This window comes from Melanostigma gelatinosum, assembly GCF_949748355.1.
Source record: "Melanostigma gelatinosum genome assembly, chromosome: 11".
Classification (NCBI taxonomy): Eukaryota; Metazoa; Chordata; class Actinopteri; order Perciformes; family Zoarcidae; genus Melanostigma; species Melanostigma gelatinosum.
Window position 1 is genome coordinate 9,754,358 of NC_136644.1, and position 26,698 is coordinate 9,781,055.

The following is a 26,698-nucleotide window of genomic DNA, read 5'->3' on the forward strand; positions in this document are numbered from 1 at the left end:
TTAAATAAACAAACAAATAAATCAAATGAAATTTGCAGTGTGATGCTTGTAACATCCGTGTCATTTGGCTGCTTTGGGACCGGACCTGTGGCGCTCTGGATGACATCCATCGGCAACAAGGTCGGCCAGTTCTTTGTGTACTGACAGTTCTGGAGGACTGGACGCAATGGCCTCTGGTGTGATGGAGCATCTGTTCCACCCCTGATGCTGCCTTACATTGACTCAAGCTGCTGCATGACTGAGGGGTTGAGCAAGCTGCAGACCAGGTTTGCAGAGCGGCCAGTCACGTACGACTAGACATCTGGAATTTCATGAGGTTGGCCATAGGCTGCAACGACGCTACTCCCGTCTATACCCAACCTTTATGGGCTGCCTCTCTTTATGCATCTTTGTGTAGGCTGCACGGGAGATATCTCATGGGGGTGGCATTGCTGGACCAGGTGCACATGGATCACATTTGGTGTTTGCAGAAACGTCACATCAGATGTGCCGTTGTATACGGAGGCTGGTACAACCATCACCAAGAGGGGCGTGGTCCTGACTAGGTACCACTGTGTCAGAAGGTTTCACATCCCTGGACTCCTTTCACTGCCACCTGAACAGGTTCATTCCAGATTGGTGTCTCTTTCATGTTTTGTATTCTAAATAATTTGTATGTTATTATGTGACAGCATTATTCAGATTGTAAAGCAATACAAATGGCATGCAGCTTGTGATGCAATGGCAGGTCTTCGCTGCTTCACCCTCGGGCCCTCAGCTGATGCAGGCTCCAGTCACCTCACAGGTCACTGCTCCTGCTCCAGGCCATCGCAAACTGACCCGCAAAGTACTGCACGGCACGTGTAAGAAATGAGGGCAGTTAGTACAGCAGAGACGAGACACAGCCAGTACCAGGACATGGTCTACTGCCCCTCAGTAGAGTGTGTTCCCAAGTAGCAATTGTTGGAGGACATAAATAAACAGTTTGGGGATGCTTCTTCCTCATGATACAAAAAACAAATCTGTAAGAAACAAATAAATAAAGACAATAAAATTCCACGGAAGTGAAAAAAGGTAATACCAGTGTTACCAAAAAAGGTAATACCAGTGCTAATAACAGTGTTGTCTTCTCTTTTTCTCCCTTTTCTCCGCATTAAACCACAATTTGCAAGTTATCATTATTTGTGTCATTATTATTACAAATTAGCATATCAAATTCAAATGTAGTTTATATTTTGTTTTACTATGCACTGGTCCATGGCTTCTATTGTATCCAATGCAATTGTCTTTCAACTCTACAATTCTCTGAAATGAAATAACTAAAGCTCTGTCCCAATCCAAAGACCTTCGCAGGACGCAGCCTTTGCGGGCTATGTCAGCCGCATCCTTTGAAGACAGCAAAATGCCGAACCGAGTCTCCGAAAAGAGACTGGTTAACAGAGGATTTCCTGTTTGAGTCCCCAGCTGTTCCTGCCCCCCCCTCTCTCATTGCCGCTCCCATCGCCTAGCAACCAGCTGACATGAAAGAGCATTGAAAACACAGCTAACTAACATGATACAAATGGAGCCAGAGATGCTAATTTTATTATTTTTATTCGACATTATTTGGGAAGATATGCTTTACTGTGGGCTCCACCGGCGCATGATATATGTCAGGCTGATAGAGGGCCATTTTCATGTGAATCAAGTTCAAATGAAATCATGATTGGTTAACAGTAATGTTAACTTCAGCTAGTTAACGTAGATTGTATGGCTGATGTCATTACAATTTATATCCTTTTAATATTTAAAATGGCTCTAATATAACTTGAATGTCAAAATCATTATTCAGCTGAAACAAACAGGACGCAAGGCCCGACTGTCACCTGAGCAGGGAGGCCCTGGCGCTGCTGCCGGAGTGGTTGGGATGCCTCGATCCAATGTCCACCGCTTTGATTCATCCACTTCCCATAAACCCCTGAAGACAGTCTAGTCTGGGTCAGTCCACGACTCCAGAGTGATCCACCACAGCCCACTCTATCTGCTTTTACGTATCATATATATATTTGTGTTTGTACATTTACTGTATATTTTATTGTTATGTGATGTATTGAATTTGTTAATTGTATGTTCAATAAATTCAATAATTCATTTAATTTATATTTTTTAAAGATAATGAATCATACATTTCCATTAATCAGTCAATCATTTCATCACTTGCCACGTTAAAAATAACAAATTTTCCTTTCTTCATAGTTTTCATGAATAAAAAACCCTATGTATTTAACAATAAATATACTTTATTCAATAAAATGATATATATGTGTACACATACATATAAAGATATATCTCTCATCTCTCATCTCATCAATTTCTCCAGTAGAGGAAAGAGCCTGCATACCCTCTCCCTGCTCTCCTCTGCTGCAACCTCATTAGCTCCAGTGGCTCATTTTTTCTCTTTCTCCTCCTCCTCTTCCTCATGGTCACTTACAGCTATACTTGCCCTCAGGGATGGATGCAATGAGACAGGGTGCGGGGGGGGGGGGGGTGACCTTGGGCCTCCCCATGTGTGAAGCCATCGACATGTGGGCACTGGGCTGTCTCCTGGCAGAAATGTGTTTTGGCCGGGACGTCTTCACTGACGACTCGACATACAACGTCATGAAAACTGTTTGCCTGCTGAATGCTGGAAAGTGCACCAACCAGTATTTCACCAGGGATTACTGCTCCCCCAATTCAAGATGGAGAATGAAGACATCAAAAGAGTACAAGGACTCAACCGGTATCCAGCCAATTTCAGAGTGGAATTTCGACACTGTCGGAACTTTGGATGAGGCAGTAGAGTCCTACTCAAATGCAAATAGTTGTGTTGAACGTGAAGACACAATGGCATTTTTAAATCTGCTAAAACGGTTGCTCGATCCAAATGCTACAACAAGAATCACCCCCAGTGAAGCCCTAGATGATAGTTTTATTTCAATGGCTCACTTGGTAGATCACATAGAGCCCATCGAAAAAACACTAGATGTAGTAGACCAGGGGTGCCCACACTTTTTCGGCTTGAGAGCTACTTTTAAAATGACCAAGTCAAAATGATCTACCTACATTAAAAATGCTGAATATCTATATATATATATATATATATATATTATTATTATTTTTTTTTTGGTCATTACCTTACTCTGATGACTTGTGACCCGTGTGTTAGAACATCAAGTGGCAAATCGCGATCGACATCTTGGGCACCCCTGGTTTAAGTGGTTTGTCAACTTTTATCATTTCATAAAGAGGTCATTCTTTACCTTCAGGTTATTTTATAAGTAGTAAATCTATTGTCTCTGCTGTCGGAATGTGGAGGTCCAGTTTGGTGGATAAAGTTGGCTATATCCTCCGGCTCCCCGAGGAGCCCACTCGTGGCCATGTAGTACTCAGCACCTGAGAGAGTTTGTCTCATAAGTGAATGCATCTACATTGTAAAATTATCTTAAATAACCTGTAATACACATATCATTTTGTTACCGTTATGGTAGGCTACGCTCCAGTCCATGTCATCAGCCTTGTCTTGGATCCACTCACATGCTCCCTGATCAAAGTTGCAATCCAGGATAAACTCTAGGGGGTAAAACCAAAGGAGCACATTAGGAAAAAGTCTTATAAATGGTCATGAAATAACAATGGAACATAAACAGATATTTGATTACCTTCCTGAACGGGTGTTATTTGGATTACTTTGACTTCTGTGGCGGGGCCAAACACTGATTCAAAGTCCTCTGATACTGTGTTAAGAGATAAAAGAGAAACATCTGTGTAAATTGATGAATTTTCTGTTGGATACACACTCCCTTTCCAGTTTATTAGGTGCACTTACACTTATCTTAAGCTATTGCATTCAAACAGCAATAAAACCAACTTTCGTAGAAAAAGACTACCTAGGATTTATTGCAGGGCTGCATTCTTTTTAACAAGGTGCACCGAATGAATTGGCAATGGAGTGTATAACATTTCAGCTGAATGTGATAATCAGAAAGTAAAAGCATGCAGACACAACTGTATCACAATTACACTCTAACACAAGCTCATAAAATGTGCCCCTTACACTTTTGGCAAAGAACGTTTTGTCTATGAATTCCTCTTAAAATATGTGATCTTAAAAAAAAAAGAAAACGTTGGAAAATGATGCAGCAAAGAGAAATTCCACAGTGAAACAAAAGCGAGAAAGTGCCTTTTAACCAACAGGTGTAGACCTGCCCTGCTGTCACTCATGTCTTGAGATGAATCTGCAACTTTAGGAAACAGCCCCCACAAGTATTTTAAAGCTGTTGCAGCTAACCACCCCCATGGCAAGCGGTCTTAGAGAGTCAGAGGAGCGACAGCTGGGGTTATTGAACCTGCTCAGCTAGAGTGGGCTAGTGTTAAGAGGTCTAGAGTGCTGATGACAGACTTTCCAACTAGGAGTCAAGTCTGTTTGCACAACAGCTGTTTTGGGGAAAACATAATAAAAGGCTTGGAGGCTTAGTAACCTCCCTCCCTTCCTCGCCCTCCTCCCAGGACATGGGAAGCAGGATGAGTTGTATCCCTGGGCTCGCTCATGCCGACAGAGTCAAATTCCTCCCTGGAGGTGATGGATGTCTCGGGGCCTGTCTCCTCTTGCTATCTGAGTTCTTACACAGGCCAGGGTGTTTCCATGAAGATCAAGATTAGTTGTGAAAGGTAACCTTATGTATGGGGTTTCTCATTGAGGACCACACTGCCCACTCGTCTGCTTTTATCTGATGAAAGTGTCAGAAAAGGAGCATCTACACACAAATCAGGCGTGAATGACATGATCTAGATTCTAGAACAGTGTCTCATAAAGTCTAGACATGCAAAAATGTTACTCGACCAATTTGTCTTTAAAACCTGCTCAGACAGATATGCTGGTCTCCACCTGGCGAAGGTCTTCCAACGTACACAGCAGAAATCCTGAGAGATCTGGTCAGCTGTGCTGGTCTTGCTGTGCAGCTGTAGCAGTATCGTGCTTATTAAGTTGTGTAAGGATCTCACAAAGAATTGCTAAAAGATATACTCAGCTATTACTGTGTACCAAACCAATCACAGCCAACTCTGTTGTGGGTTGTGGTACACTTGTTTAAGTTAGTTAAGCACCATCTACTGGTCATTTCTTTTGTTGCAGTCAAACGATGTGGTGATGTGATTGTAGTTTTCTTTTTCATTGGGCAAGTTCGGTCAGGTGACTAAAGTTATGAATCATCCATCATATGCAACCTGTGATGTCTATAACACCACATGTTATAACTTGCCACACTTTGTAATAACTTTAAAAAGATATAATATTGACACATTTTTTGCTAAACATTTTTAACACGAGGTGTAAGACATTTTTCCTCATTTTTTAATTGCTTATTAATTAATATTGTGATTATTACATGATGCAGAGGTCGAACTTTTCTTTAATTAAAATGTAATAATTTACCGCATGCAAAATGTATTACAATTACATAATGCATTGTTACATGTTATGTGCACCTAAAAAAATTAAAAAGGAGAAACTGCATAAATAAATAAGAAAATAAAAAATAAGTCGACGAAATCAAGTAAAGCAAGTCATCTTTAATCCTACACCTTGGTTCTTCAAGCAATGCAGATGTGTTTTATACTGTAGGATTTCTAGCCAGATGTGAGGCCCCTATCCCTGGTTAGGCTTTTCTGCTTCAAAAGGTCAGAGCATATAATCACCAAGTTTAAAACGTACGCTTAAGAGCTGGCATGCCGTCCGCACAGCCTCCATCGCCCCGTGATCAATAAAGCAAACATATATATCGTTATTCAAAATGTTACTCAAGGTAAAGTACAAAATGATTTTATCCTACATGTGTTTACTTTCTACACCGAGACAGACAAAGCTGTAACGACCGTCAACCGATGCTCAGCTTTAGAAGAGGAAGAGACACGTTAGAAGATGAGGAGACTGAGAGAGAAACAGAGAGAGAAGGTGATGGAGATGAGAGAGGAATACGTGTTCTTTGGGTTGTACTGTGGAACCTACAGGCTCAATTTACCAGCTGGCATAACTGTAGTGTAATAACTAATCTTATTATTGTATAAATATGTCACTGAAAACACACACATTGCACTCAAACACGAAGATGAAATAGAGAAAGTGGATGTAATTGTAGTCATTTATTTGTAATACAAGTTTGCAGGAGAGGCAAGTGTTAGAGAGAGGGACAGGCTCAGAATACAGCGGGCGAGAGAGAACAGTTGTGTGATCTTGCTTTGCCATCATCACTTTCATAAACATTGTCAACATTCATTTGCGGATGTTTTGTGGTCGTTTCAGCCCATTGTGTTCTTTCAGATTGTAGTGTGGGTCATTCATCGCAACATTTGACCGGATTCTCGTGTATTACTGCTGCACAGATGATTGGCACTAATCCCTACTGATATAATTCATTTATTGTCATCCAATTTTTGCCTTTCTAACATCTTTAAATGCACATATTTAGATCAGCGAGGCATGGCCCCAAACCCCACTCGTTATTTTAAATACAAGCTGGCAGGAGAGAGGAGTCACAGACAAAGGGACAGGCAGTGAGTGCAGAGGGTGACAGAGCAGGAGTGTAACTTTGCTTTCACTTCAACAATTAGACATGGTCAACATTCATTTTCAGATGTGTGATTAGACTCTTCTAAAATCTGTGATTGTCATGTGGATCATTCATTGCATCATTTAATCTGATCTGATTCTCATGCATTACTGTTTATACTAATGCTCACTGACATGGTTTCAAAGCTGTTGTTCTACAATATTTGGTCTCCAAACATTAAAATGCAGATATTCAGATCAGGGAAATAAAACTACTTTTCAGGGGGCATGCCCCCAAAGCCCACTAATGAGCTCAGTTTTTGGACAGCTTTATTCCTAAACCCTGCGTAGAACCAAGGTTAACAGGCGCTGTGACTATGAGGGAATATTTGCATTACAGTCGAGCTATTTTCAGCAGTATTGATGGGTGTGCCAAAATTCAAGAGTCTTCCAGCACCCCAAGCACCTTGTTTATGCGATGTAAAATAAAATGAATCATAAGAATATCAATATGTCCTTGGCTCTGACTCAAATAATAATATTCATCATTAGAAGAACAGTCGGTCCCCGGGCTCCGCCCTCGTCAGAGCTTGGGCTCTTTCATAGCGATTTCAGTCTGGCCTTACCGACCCCTGGTCGGAGCTCGTGCCCAATATCTCTACAAAAGCAATAGGTCCATCGCACTTTCAGCGTCAGGAACATTTTCTTATTTGGGCCCTTATAAAACATTTCACCTTCAAAACGTATGCTAGTGATACAAATGTGTACCTTTTTTTTTTTTTTTAATAAAACTAACACAAATATCTGTACTCATTCTCTTAACGCATATAAACATATGCGTCTGTCTCATAGGAGCGGAATTTATGCTTGATCAGATTTTTATCTTTCAGACGGTCCTTGAACACATCAGGTTGCTGACAAGCAACCAAAACAAAGCCTAAAATCCAGGTATTTCTATTCTGTCTTATTTAAAATATCGCCCGAACAAACCTTTTGAACTGCAGGCTGCTGAGCGCAGAGGAGAAGAAAGAAAATCTAAATTGTTCAATGAATATAGCACGAGAGCCTTTATTTAGTTGGAGGCACTTGGAAAAATGTTGGATGTATAGATCCCAGTGTTTTCCAATCTTTGTAAAATAAATGATCAAGGAAATTCAACTTGCTTTTTTTTCTTCTTCTTCATGAGTTATGGCATGATAACCGTGTAATGCTTCATAAAAGACAGTTTTGAGTTCTCTCGATTTTTAGTTGCGATTGTGTTTCCATTGAGGTGCAGGACGTTTATATTGCTGTGAAAAACAAGGCCACAGAGTAAAATGTGCAAAAAAAAACGCCCCGAAACTGCGGTTAAACAGAGGGTTAAAGGAAGACCAGGTGACATTTAAACCCATTTAACAAAAATGACATGACGACCAACAATTTCTCAAAGCATGTCATAGTCTCATAGTTTTTAATGTGCTTTCTCTATCAAATCCAAGCAGCTTTTATTGTCTATGTATTTCTGTAAAGCATGAAAAATAACTTGAGGACACCTGAAAACAGATTAATCACAGTGAATATCGTGTTGAGGTTGCAGATATTGTTGTCGTATAAGTCGGCTAATTGTTGACTTTCAAATCAATCTGCACCTCAACCTACAGCAGTGACTACCTGGCACAACCCAGCAGTTCCCACTGTAACACAACATAACCTACTTTGGTAAACAGTCAGTGGGAATGTTAAGTACATATTATTAGTAGCCAATGAAAAACGATGGTTTGGTCTTTGTTTTTACTGAGAACTTATCGTCGTACAGTGTTTCAAAGACACAAAACATCTGGAAAGTATGAAAGACAGAATAAGTAAATATGGTGACTGCTTCACACTATTGTTGCCTAATCACTATTTAACCCACTCAGTCTGTGATCTACTCTGTGATCAGCCCAGTCCGAGGCCTCCCATGGCCTCAAGTCCGCAGCCTGTGGCGGACTGCTGGTGCGTCCTCAGGTTGCAGATCCAAGCGAACCTCTTCCCGCACTGGTTGCAGCTGAAGGGTTTCTCCCCGGTGTGAACCCTCTGGTGCTTCTTCAGGTTGCCGGCCTCCGAGAAGCATTTCCCACAGGTGTCACATCGGAACGGTTTCTCCCCCGTGTGGACCCTCTCGTGGGCCTCCAGATTGGACAGGCCGGAGAAAGCCTTCCCGCAGGCTCGGCATATGTAGCCCTTTCTACGCTGTTCGCAGGCCGCAATGCTGTCAGTCTGGCTTTGGTTGTGGCGAGCCAGAAGGCTGGCTCGGTGTCGCGCGGCGATGGCCACCTCGATGCTGGCCACCGATGGCGCTGTGGATCCCCTGAACGATGGAGCCGCTGTGGAGCTCATGATCTTGTTGATTGAACTGAAACTAGAGATACTTGTTTTGTCAGCTCTGTGGGTGTTAGTAACGGCGGCCGTGGCGGTGGACGGTGTGGTCTGTGCAGAGGGAACGCTGCGCTGTTGCTGAGAAACCCTGTTCCTGTCGCGATGCCGATGCCGATGCCGCTGCAGGTGAGCCTGTGCACTTCCTATCATGACTGTTTTTTTGCTCCATGGATGCTGGGAGGACGGAGCGTGCATCGACACAGGAGTCTCTGGAGCCAGACAGACAAAAGAAACAAGGAGTCAGCACACATTCATTAGGTTGTTTGCTCCGGTTTACTGAAAAATGACACGGGGCTTTTCTGTCCACATTCTACAATAAATCGATACAACAGTTAGTTCAGACCAAGAACGTGATTGGACGAGAGGCATGCTGATAACACTATGACAATCAACAATATCGTGCCCATTCACTTAAAGTGCACATGGATTCACGTGCGAGTCTGCAGGCCTCGGTCCTCTCTTCTTACCTAGAGACACAGAGGTGAGATCTGATTGGATAAAAGCTCTACTTAAAACAAGCTGCACTGGAAGCAGAGCAACTGAGGAAGACGGTAGCTGTGCAATGAGAAAATAAGATAATGGGAAAAATATTTTTGTAAATTCTAATACATGTCGTGTATTTAAGAAAAAATATTCAATTATAAAATAGCTATAACTTTGTGATTCTGTTCAGGCCCTTGCAGGCCCTGACGTTCCACCGCTGGTTCAATCTACTGATTACTTTGCAGAGTTAAGATGTGGAGCAAATCACTGCAGCCATAACTTCCCAGAGTAGTAAATTCCTGCCTCTTCGGAGTATGAACCGCTTCAAACTGAACTCCGTGGTTTGTAATGTATCTTCTCACAGTTTCTTGGTCTATTTCTGGTCTGTAAATACTTCCAGGTCCACTTTAAAATGTGGAGAGTCAGCGTAATATTCATCTTCAGACATTACATAACCTGTTGCAACCAGGGGTGGAAGTAACAAACTATATTTACTCTTGTTGTAACAAAGTATTTTTTGTTTTTGTGAATTTAAAAAAATCTGTAATTTTATTTGTACTTTCTTCTCACAAGTATTGGCGCTTCCATTCCAGAGTAAACACAAGTCCTGATAAACTGTGTGGGAATGGAACAAAAGAAAGGTGATACATCTGCAGCGGAGAAGAGGCTGCAGGTGTATCTGCAGCCGCAGGAGCCCAGAGCTCCAGAGAGGTGACGCTCTAGAAAAGACACAAGCTCTAAATGTTTACCGTCCCTGGCCGAGTGTCACATCCGGGCCGAGGGGCCTCACTAGTTTCCTGAATTTGTGCTTCCTCGTTCTCGGATCCTCCGGCTTGTGAGTCTGAAATGGATCTCAGCGCTCCATCTTGAAGGACATGCCAATTCCTAAAATGCGTCTCGAAGAGCGAGGATCGAGGAGGCTTTGCCGGAGGAGCCATGAGCGAGGAAACACCGGTGTATTTGCGGAAGTCTTTTCGGCACAAATAAAAGAGACGACATACAAAGATGAATAATCCCAAACCACGGCAGGACTCTACAAATGTAACAGTTCCTTTGTGTATTCAGAAATTTGAAATGATCAGATGCGTGATCAGACTTTACTCGTAAGGCTGTTTTAACCACATTCCTTAATGACACTTCACCTGATATCACTTAAGTTTTTAAGCTGAATCTAGGCTGCATCCAATTCAGCTGCTATAAAGGTGACATGTTTACAAGTGCAAACAGCTGAACATATATATGTATATACTCAATCATGTGTCACTCTTTATTTATATGGTACTTTTCATAAAAACATTTGAGCTAAGTAAAAATATATGAAGTCCATAATACTTATGTAGTGTGTGTGTGTGTGTGTGTGTTAGACAAAAGTTGTGTGACAGCCGATCATTCTTGTCACATTATGCATCTTTGTGAATTGAATTGTTGGTAAAGATACAAGATGTTGTAAACGGTGTGGTCTGACAGAGATCATAAAATACATAATACAATGAGCAGCTGATGCAGCTGTGACACCATTTAGTTTTCATTGATGTGGCTTTTAATGACGAGGCGATGACGTCACATTATTTTAAATGCCTGTCGCCTCGACTCCTCTCTCCTTGTGTCGCATCTCCCTTAGCGGGACTAAGACGCAAGGAAAGTAATCGAGGAGGCACAAAATGGGGACATGAGAAAGACCCTAGCACTTGGTGAACAGTACATCAACTGCACAACAATGCAACCAACTCAAATCAATCAACACAGTCAAACAAACAATATCAGTGACATAATAGTTTCTGTTGTCTGTACACTGCAGAAAGCAACCGAGTGATCATCGCTCTAATCTGATCATTGGAAAGCTTGTTCCTCTTAAAGATGATCTATTTTGAGTGTAAATAATACTGGATTAGTGCAATCGGGAGCCGAGACAGACCCTCTACAAAGGAAACAGAGACAGACCCTCTACAAAGGAAACAGAGACAGACCCTCTACAAAGGAAACAGAGGCAGACCCTCTACAAAGGAAACAGAGACAGACCCTCTACAAAGGAAACAGAGACAGACCCTCTACAAAGGAAACAGAGGCAGACCCTCTACAAAGGAAACAGAGGCAGACCCTCTACAAAGGAAACAGAGACAGACCCTCTACAAAGGAAACAGAGACAGACCCTCTACAAAGGAAACAGAGGCAGACCCTGTACAAAGGAAACAGAGACAGACCCTCTACAAAGGAAACAGAGACAGACCCTCTACAAAGGAAACAGAGGCAGACCCTCTACAAAGGAAACAGAGACAGACCCTCTACAAAGGAAACAGAGACAGACCCTCTACAAAGGAAACAGAGGCAGACCCTCTACAAAGGAAACAGAGACAGACCCTCTACAAAGGAAACAGAGGCAGACCCTCTACAAAGGAAACAGAGACAGACCCTCTACAAAGGAAACAGAGGCAGACCCTCTACAAAGGAAACAGAGACAGACCCTCTACAAAGGAAACAGAGACAGACCCTCTACAAAGGAAACAGAGGCAGACCCTCTACAAAGGAAATAGGGACAGACCCTCTACAAAGGAAACAGAGGCAGACCCTCTACAAAGGAAAGGAGACGATCTCTCACCTTGTGACACAGTTGGCTGGATCGGACCGGAGGAGTAACTCGGCCCTCTGCTCATCCTCACTGCTGTGGAAAGTGAGACTTGTGGTGGCTGCAGCACAGATTGAGGTTGTGGTTCGGTCTCCACAATAATAACTCCATCCAGGTCACACTCTGCCGAGTCATCAGTGGTGAACGGGCATGAAGGGCCACTGCGGGCCGACATAGAGTCACTATCAGGAGCCCAGCGGGTGAAGAAGTTCTCCAGTTCAAACAGAGAGTATTCAGAGTTGTCGTTACTGGACCTCTGCTGTTCTTGTGTTTTGGGGTTGGCTGGCGTGTTGGTGTCTGGTACCCTCAGCTGGACTGCCACTGTACTGCTGGGGTCTTGCGATACCACAGGCGTCGACTGAGGAGCTGCAGACTGGGGAGGAGGAAGGTCGGGGGACAGTGAGCAAAAGAGATGAAGACTCTTAATGACATTGATCTCTCACTCAGGACTTGATGGGCATCTAAACAAATAGTTGTCATATTGAGACAGATCCGTAGTCCGTGTGTCAGCCGCTTTAACTTGCAGCCCTTCCAAACTGGGAACTGAAGCCGCTCTCTTCAAAGCCACCGGACTCCATTGACAGAAACAGTACTTTCACCTCACACGGGAGTGTTGAAGAAAGAAAGAAATCCGAACTAATCCCTTCAGTTGTTCTCAAACGTAGTACAGCTGGTGCTAGTGTTTATACATTATTCTTATCGATTCGCTTACTTTGGTAACCTACGTTACTGCTTTTCGCTGACGGCTGAGAGGGCGGTTCAATTTGGAAAAATTGAATAGAACGCGGATGGAGCCGACCTTAAAGATAAGGTGTCGCAGGTTCCTCCTCTTGGCTAACTAGCTTAAACGAAATCCTGAAAGAATAAGTCTGATTTTTTTTCAATGCAGGGCTGTATACGCAGAGATCCTACCCTCTGCCTGTATTTTCGTATTTTGCGGTGTTCGGGACGTTTCTGGGCATCAACATCTACAAAAGTGTAGAGACCAGGAGCCAGATAGTTGGCATGCATCCAAGGTTCCACTACAAAATGGCAGAAACAGCAGCAAAAATACATGTGAATATGGCGAGGCGAAACATGGACACATCTTGTTCCAAAACGAGAGTGAGCGCGTGCGCTCCTGCTGTCCTTGAGCCGGAGAGGAGGGGCCAAATGAGAATGTTGTGTTTTACAAACCAAACAATCTTGAAGAATATACATCGTCAGTGACATCATATTTCGGCAAATGTGTTGAGGATGTGGTGATAACAGCCAGACAGCCTGGTTGAATGGAGAGGTGAGGGCAACTACCCGGAGCCCACAACTTGCCTTTCGGTCAGGGGACAAGGAAGCATACAACGCCACCAGAATGAGACTTGTTTTGGCCATTAATCCACACATAGAAGCATTTTAAGTCACGGACCCCACCACCAACATCCCCGGTGTGTGTGTTGCTTGACAGCAATTCAATTGTGTATTCACGTTTTCATCTGGGTTGGAGATATTTTTTTAATCAGTGCTGTTCTTTTAAAGAATGAAGCAGGAGTCATCACTGAGAACCTGTCACGGTCATCTAACATCTCCTCCCCGCGAAATAAAGCTCAGAAAAAGCCGGATTTATTAAACGAATACGTGCACAGGAATTTTCAGTACGATTTGCAGACGTTTTATTAACTTTTTTTGGCTGTCTTTTGTTCGGAATCTGTCAAAGTCTGTTTGCACTGTTACGCTTTATTATTATAGATATATTATAAGTAAGCTTCAGTGTTGGTACAGTGTAAAGTATTTAACAGCTCACGCTGAAAGAAGAGGAATAAAGTGTTGAGGTATAATGTGCTCTAATTCTCCTCACTGTGAGACGGGATTTAAGAGGTTGGAAGCAAGTGATTCCAAGTGATTGGTCCACGAGCCCTGAGGCGTAAACGTGACTGAATACAGTGCATGTCTGCATGGGTTCTTACATCCCTAACAAAGGCTGTTACTGTCCCAATACCTCAGCGCTTCTTAACGTTCTCAATGTGACCGTCTGTGATTGTTAAATGTGCTGGACATCTTTAGTATCTGAACCACTAACATTTAACCCGCACAGACTGACAAACAACCGGAGACACAATACAAAATTAAAAGATGTTACTTCAGCCCAGACTTTGATTGTAAAGCCCAGAAGGTGGTTTGGATGACACCCCACAATACTGGCTGAACGATCCTCCCGAGGGTGGAAGTGCAGACATGCTCAGAGTCCAAAAATGACTGAAAAGAATGTATGCGCTTCAGAAATGTAGTGAAATTGAATTGTAGATGGAGGCATACAGACGTTCAAGGTAATCTGTACATATGGTTTTTATGAATTAGAAGAATGTACTGCATGAGTTAAGAGATTTTTATGAGAACATTGTGTCACAATTTTGCAATGTATGATTTTATAATAAAAACACAAATTCACATGTTTAGTTAAAAAAAAAGAAGGTTTTAATAATTTACATCACAAACTGTGGACATTAAGCAGGATTGTTGTTACAAAATTGTGACACAATTGAAAACGCTAGTGTTACATTGACAGTGTATGTTGGCTTGTTTTGTACATGATGAGCGTCACACTGACAACATTCCTCAAGGAGAGAATTATTCTTGTCGATAAAACAAAGGGGAAAATCCTTTTGCATATCCTGGATGCAGTTCCACTGGAAGAACATGATTAAAATACTGTTAAGAAATGCACACAATATTGCATTTAATGCATCAATAGAGCTGCTGACCCAACATTTCTCCAAAGAGTGTTTGAACTCACCACTCTGTCCTGCACTGTCCCAAATGTCTGTTTACCTCAGTGGCTGTGAGTTGTCGTTTGGGTTGTACATTGGTATTTATGACAACCATAGAAAACCCCCTGCAACTCTTCACTGCTTTATGCACGAATTATTATCAATTTCTTCTCAATGACACCCACCCTTTCCTGCAAGGATGTTTCACATTAAAAGCCTTGTAGTAGCTCAGCCCCTCCTGCTCACGGTAGGCTTTTAATGTGAAACATCCGTCCAGGAGTTTCACAGAAAGTAGTGCTCAAAAAGATGTTGTAGTAGAAGCAACTGGAATCAGTTCCTGAATAAAAATGGAATACAGTTCTGTAATTAAGAGAACGTGTTCTAAAAAGAATAGCGAGTATGACATGACCGTCGGGTCACTCTGCTGGAAATGTGTACAGGCTGAATTTACCAGCTGAGCCATTACGGTACCGGTAACTCCATCCCTCCTTCACAGTTAGGGACCAGCCTTAACTTGTTTGTGATGGCTACTATTTGAGAATTTACAAGTCATTTCGAGAAATATAGAGATATGTATGTAAAAAGATGGTTGTCATTTAAAATTGTACTGTCAGATGTCAGTTTGGACTGACATCTGGGGTTGGAAAATAGAATATTTTGGCTCCAGGCCGGATGTGGTCGTTATCTTGCTGCTGTCTGTATATTTCAATAGCGGTTTGAATTTGAAATGTAAGGCTTGTTATTCACGCCTCTTTGTGTGATTTTGATACATCATAACAACATGTTTAGGTCTTTGTCTAGGCTGCCCCTGACTGCATGTCGTAGGTTTGTGGGTGGTGTCTCTTTTCGTGTTTTTTCAGGTTGCTTGGGTCAGAGAACCTCTCAGGGCAGAGCGAGCACTGGTATGGTCTCTCCCCGGTGTGGATGTTCTTGTGGATCTTCAGGTTCCAGAACTGGGAGAATTTTTTGCCGCAGATGCTGCAGCCAAAGGGCTTCTCTCCTGTGTGAGTCCTGAGGTGGGATTCTAAATTTGCCGGCGAGGTGAACCCCTTACCGCAGAAGCTACAGATGCAGGCCCTCCTCCTGGGGACGTTCTGCTGCATGTTAACACTGCTCTGACCCCGGCAACCGTCCTGACCCCGACTCTGACCTGGGTCCAGGAACTGCTGGGGCCCCTGTATCTGACCTAAAACCTGAATGGGGCTGGACTCCTCTGACAGATCGATAACAGGAGTCTGCTGCTGAAAGGACAGAGAGGTGTGGAAGCCCCGAGAGCTTTCAACAACCAACCCCTTTCCTGCTGAATTCTCAACAGCCAATCCCCTCCCAGAACCGGCCGGCTCTGCTCCAATGAGTGCGGTGGGCAGGTACGGGAGGGGGGCGCAGTGAGAGGACGGCCCCGGGAGGCTATCTTCATGACAATAACTACCCGCCCCATTGGTCCACAGTGAAGAACGGCCATAGCTGACCTCTGAGAAGCCCGGCCCAGACTCCTGCAGGTCACACAGTTGATTGGTGGACGTTTGTGTGATTTCATCGAATGGCAAAACTGCTCTGTAGTCATCGGTGCTCGACTCCACCAAACCTGGAGACAAAGATAGTTATACTTAGTGGCTTTTCTCTTTCACACTCAAAGAGTGTGTAAGAGGTTGTTTTTTCTTTTCTCCAAACATCTTTTGGACTTGACGACAGTATTTGATTTCTATATGAGAAATATGTGGACATAAGCAATACGCTGGTATCTTATTGCTGATATTGTGCTCATGTTGTAGTTTGCTTTCACAATGTTTAATTTGCCTTGCCACTGAACAGGAAGAGGGCATTTTATTTTGAAAATGATAACAAATACTAAATACAAAGTGGCCATGCTTGGTAAGAGACATCTAAACTGGCATTTACACTTCGTATCGTACGGCGAGTCAGCAGATCTCTGGTGAGGTCAGAGGTGTGTGCTAATAGTGTGGTCACCGCTTCAGATGGAAGGCGGATGTGTCCACTCACCCTCTTGTATGCTGAGGCCCGACTGGCTCCGAGTCCTCGTCGCCGGCTCCACCTCCTCCAGCTTCACCAGCACGACGACCGGCTCCTCCTCCTTCTGCACACGTACAAAGCAGAGTGCAAACGGCATTGAGAAGAAGCGGCTTCATTCAAAACATGACGTGGCTGCAGAGTGAGATGATAACTCTCAGAGGGCTCGTCACTGAAGAAATAACCGAAAACATTCTGCTTACACCAAACCTAATGCAGATATTTGTTAAAATGTAGGGGCCCCTTAAAGGGAAAGTCCAGTCTTCAGGTACTCACAAAGCAACATTCAGTCGTACACATTATACACAACAATGTGACTACCAGTGAAGGAGGGAGGGAGGGTTCAGAGGAACCAGTCTACAGATCTTCAATCAGTCAATCATTGATTTGAACCTGCCGTATACTGAGAGCACTGACGGTTAAAGGTGCCAAAATTCGAAATGATCTGGCATACCTGGTGCCTCCACATGGCTCTCAACGCAGCGACGGCAGAGACAGCGGATCGCAGCTAACGGTGCAAACAAAGGCAACAGTGCCGACGGAGCTGATAGTGTACCTGGGAGGGAACCGGCAGATGGGCACTGCGCTAATTGATTGAAATGATTACATCTATCTTTTGTCAATACATTTTGAGGTTTTGTTGAAAAACGCAAGTTCAATTTCTGTGATATTTTTTACAAAAATTGGAAAAACAGTGGAATGTGGATGTTTCCAAGTGGTTTCCAAGTTAAAGCCCCAATTGTTTCCAAGTGACCACAAGAATTACCCATACCACATGCTTCATATACATATATATTTATATTTTACAGCCTCTCTTGTCCTCTCCGCTCTGTGTTCAGCAGCCTGCCGTGCAGTCGAAGTTTCACGGACTTTTTGTCACGCGACTGTTGGTCTCTGACAAGTCGATCATGTCTTCCTAGTTGTGATGAGTAGCGGAGAATTTCACATTTTTTTACAGGATCCGGGTAGAGCAAAAGGTTTAATTGTGGCGAGATTTTAAACGAGTCATGTTTTTGATGATTTTAAGCTTCGTTTGGGCTTTTTGTTTTTCTGACGGAAGTGTTTGTCACACATGATGTGTTCAGGGACGATGATGGTTTTTACAGCTTCTGAGTATGACAAACGGTGGCGTTTTGGCGGTTGTTTAAAGAAAACATGCTTTTCAATCCCAGAGGGGAAAACTATTTTTACACTAATACATCCACAGACCTGGAGTTTCTAAATATAGTTTAAAATACACTGTGTTTTAAGATGTACATAGCATCCAACATTGTCAAATATGAAACTAGCATGTTTATAGAGACATAATTACCGTATACATATGTGCATAACCACCCACTTCATGCTAATATATATTCCCTTGCACTTCGTATTGTTTACAATTTACAGAAACAGCTGACCTGTATGAACACATGGTGTTGTTGGTTTATACATTACTGCTTTCACCTACTTGTGTATAATAGTTCTGTTTATTTGTAACTATCTTTGTTAGCTTTGTTTTTAGCTATGAATCTATTTCTTTCTTATTTCTATCTTGCTGTATATATTTCTTTAAATAGCAGCAATACAAATCTGATTGCATTCTGATATTCAAAGTCATGACAACTTCATTCTTTAAAGAGTTTTTTAACAAGACTTTTCAGTGGTAACAAGCATATTTAATTCCTTAAATAAAATGTTGCATGTTGCATGTGAAATGTCTGAGAATATACACAGAGTAACAATGCTCTCAAACATTTACTTGGAGTACATGGACAGACATAGTGAGTGACTGAATATTGGCTGAATTCTGACACGTAGTTATTTATTCCAACTATACAACCAATGAAAACAACTGTGTAACACACAGATCACTTGAGAAACCCCATTTTAAAAACACATAATGGAAGTGGAAACAGTGGTTCCACTACATTCCACCAGCCAGTGCATCTCTCACCTGCTAGCCAGTGATGCTTGTTCAATTTTTAATCTTTAAACTTGCAACCGCAAATTTTGAGCCACAAACTGATTTTTAGTTAAGTTTGAAGGGTAGCTGAGCTTAAGAGACGCGTGCCTAAACAGCACCGTCTCAGCCTGTGTGTTTAAAAATGTGGCAGTAACCATTTAAATATAACTGCTAAAAGAGTGCCCTGTGGAGGCCTGGTGGCTCAGATGCATGATCTGGGGAATGCGGTAAGTCCTCCTAAATCACTCGTACGGCCCTTTCTAAAACTGATCCGTTCGTATGAGTTGTTCTTTCATGAGGCCCATCGTTTGAATGTCCAGCACGCACTAAAAGCCTCATGATCCGTCAAGCTAGTGTGGCGCCTCGACTACAACCTGGTTCAGATGTTAGAGCGTCCAATGAGGACCCAGCAACAAGCGCTGTTTTTTTTTAGCCACAGTACCTGTTTGGCTCAGGTTTACAGTTGGGGCCGGCTCAGGTTTGCCTTAGTCCAGCCCCTAGATAAGCTGCTATAGGCCCAGACTGCTGGGGGACATCCTAGCAAACACTGAGCTCCTCTCGCTCCTCCTTTTCCTCTCCATCTGTATATATTCATGCACGTTACCAACTTTGGTTCTTCCTCAGTCTCTGTGCTTTCTTTCCTCGAGGTTTCCATGAATCATGGTTATGTCTGGACTGCAATGCTCTTTGTTGCAAATGTGTGATTTGTGATCCACAAATAAAATGTAATTCACTCTGCAACCTCCGTGTGTCTAATAAAAATAACAAGAGTGAAACTATTTAATTTCCCCAAGAGTTTTTTTAATGAATTCAAATACATTCTAACAAACTACAGTGACCAGCTGCAAGCAATTACTGAACTTTAAAAAAAAGTAAACTATATATTTGTGAGGTTTTTTTTATACATCAATCAGAAAGTACTTCAACATACACGAACACATTGTGGGCTTGATTCTGCACAGGAGATTCTTTCATACTAATACAGACTCCTCCGTTAAAAGGTTTTTGGGAAATGAGGCCCAGGACGACGAGTATCCACTCCAGCAGAAAATGTACCGGTAAATGTGAGTGCAGTATCATCCTGGATGGACGATACTACACATTCTATACGCTACTACAACTATGTCTCCACTGCCTGGAAACTTCAAAAGACAAAGTCATTGTGAAGAAGCAAATAAAGGATCAGAATTCAATTAGTTTGTCCAAAAGCTGCTTCACTTCAGCATGGTTTGGTTGAGGAACTAATAATACATATTATTCTTATTTATCTCTTTAAAAACAGTCACATTTTTAAAAAAAAATAAAAAAATCGTGTGAACTTTTGTGGGAAACATTAAAAAACATTTTACAAATTATTTCCATTCTGTTGAGCAGAGAGTCTATTTTTCTTACTGCCAACATAGTCTTTGCTGGATCATTACATCCTACAGCAGATTTCCAGTAACAGGACAGTTCAGCTCTAGTCCCAGGTCTCCTGTTCAGTAGAATGCTACGCGTGGGTCTTTTGCTGGTGTGTTTTCAGGTTTCTTATCCAGGCGAATCCCTTGCCACATATGCCACAGCTATATGGTTTCTCTCCGGTGTGAACTCTCTCGTGTTTCCTCAGGTTCCCGGCCTCGGAGAACATCTTCCCACATGTGGAGCAGCTGAAAGGCTTCTCCCCCGTGTGGACACGTTGGTGAATCTCCACCTTCTTGGGGCGGTTAAAAGCCTTGCCGCAGTAGCTGCAAACAAACAGTCTTTCGTTGGAGCCCGGTCGACGGAGCACTTTGCTGCTGTCGGCGAAGGGCTGGGACGGGGGAAAAGCGGGACCGTAACGATAGCGGCCGTTAACACTGGAAGAGGTTGATGGAAAATCTGTCGCCGCCATCGAGTATGAACAAGACGACCTCATTCCTTCCACTTCAACCACAGAGTGCTTGTCAAAAAACTCCCCAACCAACGCGTCAGCGCTTTTATTGTCGTCACACAACACATCAAACTGTGAATCATTGCTGCCGCCATCAATATACTGGTGGGGGTTTATTATTTCCTGCAGTGAGTCTCTGCCCTCAACAAAGGCAATGCGTTCACATTTAAGGAGAGGAGAGGAGTCACTGACCTCCACTCCTCTGCTGCTGCCGGTACGCCTCGTCCTGTTGCTCTGGATCTGGGACTGACTGGAAGTGGACTGGGTGTCCTGCAGTTCAAGGCTGGGTCTCTGTCCTGCAGGTCCACGAGAGACACACTCCACCATTCCTTCAGAGAGATGGTGTGGGGCAAAAAAATAATAGAATGGTTAAAAACTTTTTAAATGATGCATCATGGCCACGGCTTTTAATTTCAAGCAAAAGGAACAATTTATGCATGAGAGGTTTCACACATTTTACCGTCAAAAAGTATGCTATGTCTAACAAAAAACTTATATTTTCTCAGACTTGATTAACTCCTCTAAGGCTACAGAATACATTATTCAGACCATGTGTGAAATCAGTGGAGTGCTCCTTTAAGACGAGGAAAGAAGTAGTAAAAGGAATCTGACTGAGTATTTAATGTAAATTTCCAGTGCTTGACTGTTTTCCATGCTACAGACAGTGGGCGAGTACTCACCATCATCCCCTATAATCGCCACGTCTTCCACCATTTCTTCAACTCGTGACATGTTGGCCTCCACCTTCTCCTCCTTCACCAGCACTGCCTCTGGCTCCACCAGCTCCACATCTGGAGACTGCACAACAAGGCACGTTTGTCACTCGGTCAGCAAAGAGCAGGTTTCTTTTTAGATTCATGCAGCTACAGTAGATTAGTTCGGCACAAACACAACCCTCTGTTGTTGACAGACAACTTCCAGGGTTAGGCTCCATGTGGCATTGCTCGGCAGCCAACCCGTCCCATCCCCGTGTGCTTGATTTTCTACACAAGTCACGGCCGCCTGGACTACATCGCTGAGGGCTTACCTTACTTTGCATGCTGTCAGAATGGATCGGCTCGCCGCTTGCGACTGCTGCAGCAGCTCTACTGGACCACAGGGCCACAGCCATCCGTTGCTCAAAGGCACCAACTGCACAAAAACAAGAAAAATGTCTATTATGGAAACACTGACAGTGTACATTTCAATGGTCAGTATTGACAGTGTTACTACAGTGTAAGCAGAGGTGGGAAAATACAAAACTGAATGTGTATTCCAAATCATAGCATCATAACACAGTTGTCTTTAAATAAGTGTCCAAATTGTTGCTAAGGAGTATTTATCCAGGTCAGGGTACTGGGATATAATCCGTTTAGACGGAGAAGAGACGTTTTCTGTTTTTGTGGTCGGAATCAAAAAAGTGACCAATTTAGTTTTTTTCAAATAACTTTTTTCATTTAGAATTGAAGAATGAAAGGTCTTATTCTGGTCAGTACTATGAGGAACTTCATGCTGAAATGTTACCAAAATTGTAACTTTTCATGGAACTGCTGTGATGAGGATTCCATTTTGTGCCATTTCCCAGGTTGTTGTTGAGGGACAACGGACTCTAACAAACAAACGAAACCTGGCACACGCATTAAAAGTGCTCAATTATGTTTTCAAATACGTGCGTGTGCGTCTACGGGGTTCGATAGCGCACACACACACGATGACATTTTGACAAAGCAGCCCTCGCAGTAAGTTTCACTTAGATGCATGAAATTTGGTAGGCAGATGTATCACATGTAGATTTTAAAAAAGTGCACATCATTCATTCCCAACTAATAGTGCTCTATTAAGCATTGGCAAAATATGGCATACAAACTACATCTACCGGTTTATAATCGCCAAGATTGAAGTAGACATGCTGTGTGCAGCATATCTCAAACAAAGCTTAAAACAATAAATGTTTTCAGTATTTACTGAAATGAGCCATAACATGTTCATGTACCACTTTAAAGCAATATAGTTTTTACATAAGCGAGTTGTAACAACTCACCTAATTACAGGTATATTCACTACGTCTGACTGCGTAACAGTTGAAGATACAAATAACACTCTGAAAGGTTTTCTCTATGATTCACTTTAAGGACAGACCACATCAGACACAAAAGAAACCACACAGCCAGTTAAATACAACACAATATATTATATAATCAAATTCATTCAATATGCGGGATGCAGCAAAACTGTGAGGCTCCCGCTCTACTCCGGCACAATAAACCAAACATTTACAAATTGTAGCTCGAACCCCGAGCCCCATCAGTTCCAAAGTAGTGATGAGCTCATAGCCCATAGCTCTATCAGTGTGAGCTCTGCTAGCTGCTAGCACAACAGCTACGGTATTCAGAAGCTACGAGCTACGAGCAACAACAGTTGCCGCCTCGTTGCTTTTAGATTCTAATGAGAAGACACGCTGCTTCGTTTTACTTCTTCCGTTTGGTAGCCTTGAGAGACCTTAGTCTGTAAGTATGTCTGCATGAAAAGATGTACGAAGATATATTATATTCGCTAATGCTAATCGCGGTTAGCATTTCCCCATTGGCGGTAATGTTAAAATTAGCTTAGAAGCTAGCAACATGTTATGATGTTCAGAGAAGAAGACAACTTTAGTACGGTACTGTTAAAAGCATCTTGCCGTTCAACGGGGACACCTGCGGCTTATAGACCAGTGCGGCTTATCTTTGTACAACTTCTTTTTTCTTTTAAACATCAGCCGGCGCGGCCTATATACAGGTGTGCTCTATAGTCCGGAAAGTACGGTAAATAATTTGTGTTTCACATGAGTGCCGAACCATGAGGGGGATCCGTACGGATCAACAATGGTCCGTTGCGCCGCTGCTATCGATACATCAACGAGCATTAACATGTAGATGAATTCAATCGGATCCGTCCGCAGTCTGTCATCCACCACCGCTATGTTCACACAAGCACAGCACACATGATCGGACAAACACGCTAAAACAGAAGCTGTCTGTCTTAGGTCTCACCATTTAGCTTAATGTGTTCATCCCTGCTGGCTGAGACTAAGCAGCCAGGAGGACAACAGGAGTGAAGTCTATGTTCTTAATGCTTTAGAAACTTCACTCAGTAAATGGTAGTTATTTGTCAATTTACTTGACACTGGCTCCGTCAGTGGTAACCACTGCACCCCCCTTACCGCCTTCAAAGCCTTTCCTTTGTGCTCATGGTTAAGCATAGTGCCTGGGGCACATGCTGTACTGATAATTGATACCCAGAGGTCAGAAGGAGATACATTTCAAAAACGATATGTTTAGAACTACAAAGAAACCTGCAGCAAACAATTAGCTAGCTTCAGCACTTCTATGCATCGCAAGCTATGGAGTGGTCTCGTGTGACGTCACAGTTTAGCTGTCGGCCATGTTGGAGTACACACAAAGCCACTGGCATGCACGGCTGAGTCGCATAACTTATCGATCATGGTGAACTTTTGTGCTGTCTTTGGTTGTGACAGCAGAGCTGATAGAGACAAGAAATCATTCTTTCGTTTGCCAGCGGTCATTACACATCAAGGAAATGACACGAAGGAGCTATCCAAGCGACGTCGCGAGAAATGGCTGTCACGCATCTCTCGAGATATAAAGGAATGGAATTTGGCGTACACTAGAGTATGTATGTATGTATGTATGTATGTATGTATGTATGTATGTATGTATGTATGTATGTATGTATGCATGCATGTATGTATGTATGTATGTATGTATGTATATATATATATATATATATGTGTGTGTGTGGGGGGGGGGATGAAGTTAGGGGTTAGTTTAAAGTTAATTCCTACGCACACAATGACATGCATGTACAATGTACACACACACACGTGTCTGTTTGCACTGAGTAAACATTGAATATTGCTAAATATCTGACCAGATCTGTATATATTTACCCTTCCAATGACGAGATGAGAATTCTCGACGACCGTTGCTTTGACGTCTCGGACCCATCCACTGACAAACTGATTATAAGCGTCGAGCCCTTTGTAGCACTCCAACTCGTCTTTTGTGTAAGGACTGGGGGTGTTCACGAGATACGCGTAGATGTTGGCGTAGTTTACCGATGGAAGATAAGTAGGATCGGCACTGAAACGATCTGCACTCATCGTATAGGGATCCAAATTACCAATAACCTTCAATTTGGCCAGGTAGCGAACCTTTGATGCACTATCCAGTGATTCAAAGTATGGTATTTTCGCCGCACTTCCTTGTTTACTTGCCGCCATGTAGGATCTGTATGTACTCCAACATGGCGGACAGACCTCGTAACTAAGGAGATCGTGACGTCGGCGAGACCACTCTATATAGTCACTGATACGATCATTAAAAGCCATATAAGCATGTGTAGACATTCAGTACCTCCAATATTGGTATTGGTTATTGGTAATTTGGATCCCTATACGATGAGTTGTTCCTTTATTCTACAGTCTTCTGTCTCGATCTCCTGATGATGTGGTGCTTCACTTCTACACTGATCAGCAGCTTTAGCGTCTCTCTTCATATTTTGAACCTGTTTGGAACTAGTTTGACAACTTGGATATATTCTTCAAACACAGAATTTATTTCGAACATTTAACTTAGTTGTTGTTGTTGTTCTTCTTCCCTCTCACGTGAAAGCTGAGCTTAGCCTTATGCAACAACTACAGTGATGGTAAACGGTGAGCAGGCTTGCAGAGGCCGTCCAGTCTTCCTACCACTCAAAGCGCTGTACAACACATGTCACCATCATTCTCCCATTCACACACAGTCATACAATGATGGCAGAGGCCACCTGCCCACCCGGACCCTTAACTTATTCACAGTCACGGACAACTTGAGGTTGGAGGACGGCCCGCTCTATCGCTGAGCCACAGAGGCGTAGCTAATTACTTATTGGAAATACAGAAGGAAAATAGCATTGAATTGTGTGTTTGAATGCAAAGACTGATCTGAGTGTATATACTTCACGTTAAAGTGATCCACTGTCCTGCATCGTTATCGTCATCTTACCGGAGGAAAGCGAGGACTCTCGGAGCCTGTCGCTTCCGTGGATCTGCACCCTCGCCCGGGTACCGTTCACGGCACTCTCCCGAAGCCTCCGCTCGGCGTTTCCCCGGGCCATCTTCAGCTCCAGCAAATGCAGCTTCCTCTTCAGGCCTTTGTTCTCTCTCTGGCACTGAGACATCTGTAAACTCACCACCGCATAGTCGTCGTCCACAAGCTTGCATATCTCCGCCACTGCTGCGTTAGCCAGGACCTCCATAATGGAGGCCAGCTGGGTCTGGAAGGCCAGACGGCTGGACATCCTTCCTACACTCGGTGGCTCGCTTGGCCGCTCCGTCGTTTTGAAAATACCGTTATACTGCTCTTGCAGGATTAAGGAATGCTGGAGGTTTGGTCAAACCATCACAGCTATAGTGGAAACTCTACGTGTTTAAATGTTGAGCTGGCGAGAGAAGGCTAAGCTAAAGTAGCTTCTCCTCTGTCCGCAAGCAACGACGACAAACACACGCGTCATTTCCGGCTACAGAAACACTTCCGGTGCGTTCCAAATCGCCAACTTTTGTTCCTTCTTTTTACATCAGTATGTCCTGTAGCTGCTCTTACAGTACTGTACTGTGGTATGCCCATAATTGGGACGTACTACGTACTACTGTCATAACATTGCGCCTTGAACTTTGACTCTCTTGCTCATATATAATTATTTATGTGTATATATATATATATATATATATATATATATATATGTCACACAACCATAGCGCGAAATTTGAAGTGAAAAATATGCGATTGATTAGAAACGCAGCTCAACGAGGTCGCCAGTGGCGGAGGTCAACCCCGATACCTCTGCTGTTTCTAATGGTTGTATATTCTAATGAAGGGGGGGTTCAGGGGGGGGGGGGGGGTTCAGGGGCATACCCCTTGAAAAAAGTCAGATTCCCCTGATCCATATATATATATATATATATATATATGCTGTTAATAAAAACGCAAAGGGTCAGAATTTTGAGAAT

General features: G+C 43.0%; 1 protein-coding gene across 1 annotated transcript; it reads right to left on the reverse strand.

Annotated features, from left to right (window-relative positions):
- Window positions 1-7,976: 7,976 nt before the first annotated feature.
- LOC306785173 (uncharacterized protein) lies at window positions 7,977-26,159 on the reverse strand. Its single transcript, XM_079279412.1, has 8 exons — window positions 25,695-26,159; window positions 21,698-21,801; window positions 21,351-21,468; window positions 20,863-20,999; window positions 16,790-16,883; window positions 16,258-16,373; window positions 12,021-12,420; window positions 7,977-9,150 (listed from the first exon to the last, which is right to left on the reverse strand). The coding sequence occupies exons 1-8, from the start codon at window positions 25,987-25,989 to the stop codon at window positions 8,462-8,464; spliced, it is 1,953 nt and encodes a 650-aa protein (XP_079135538.1). The 5' UTR covers window positions 25,990-26,159; the 3' UTR covers window positions 7,977-8,461.
- Window positions 26,160-26,698: the final 539 nt, after the last annotated feature.

Bases quoted from the DNA above. Each gene is read 5' to 3' on its own strand.
- LOC306785173 (XM_079279412.1), bottom strand. From the start codon at position 25,989: ATGTCCAGCCGTCTGGCCTTCCAGACCCAGCTGGCCTCCATTATGGAG. The intron at 21,802-25,694 runs GTAAGATGACGA...GTTTTTGTGCAG, and splicing joins AGAGTCCTCGCTTTCCTCCG to TTGGTGCCTTTGAGCAACGG. The intron at 16,374-16,789 runs GTGAGTGGACAC...CTTTGTCTCCAG, and splicing joins GGGCCTCAGCATACAAGAGG to GTTTGGTGGAGTCGAGCACC.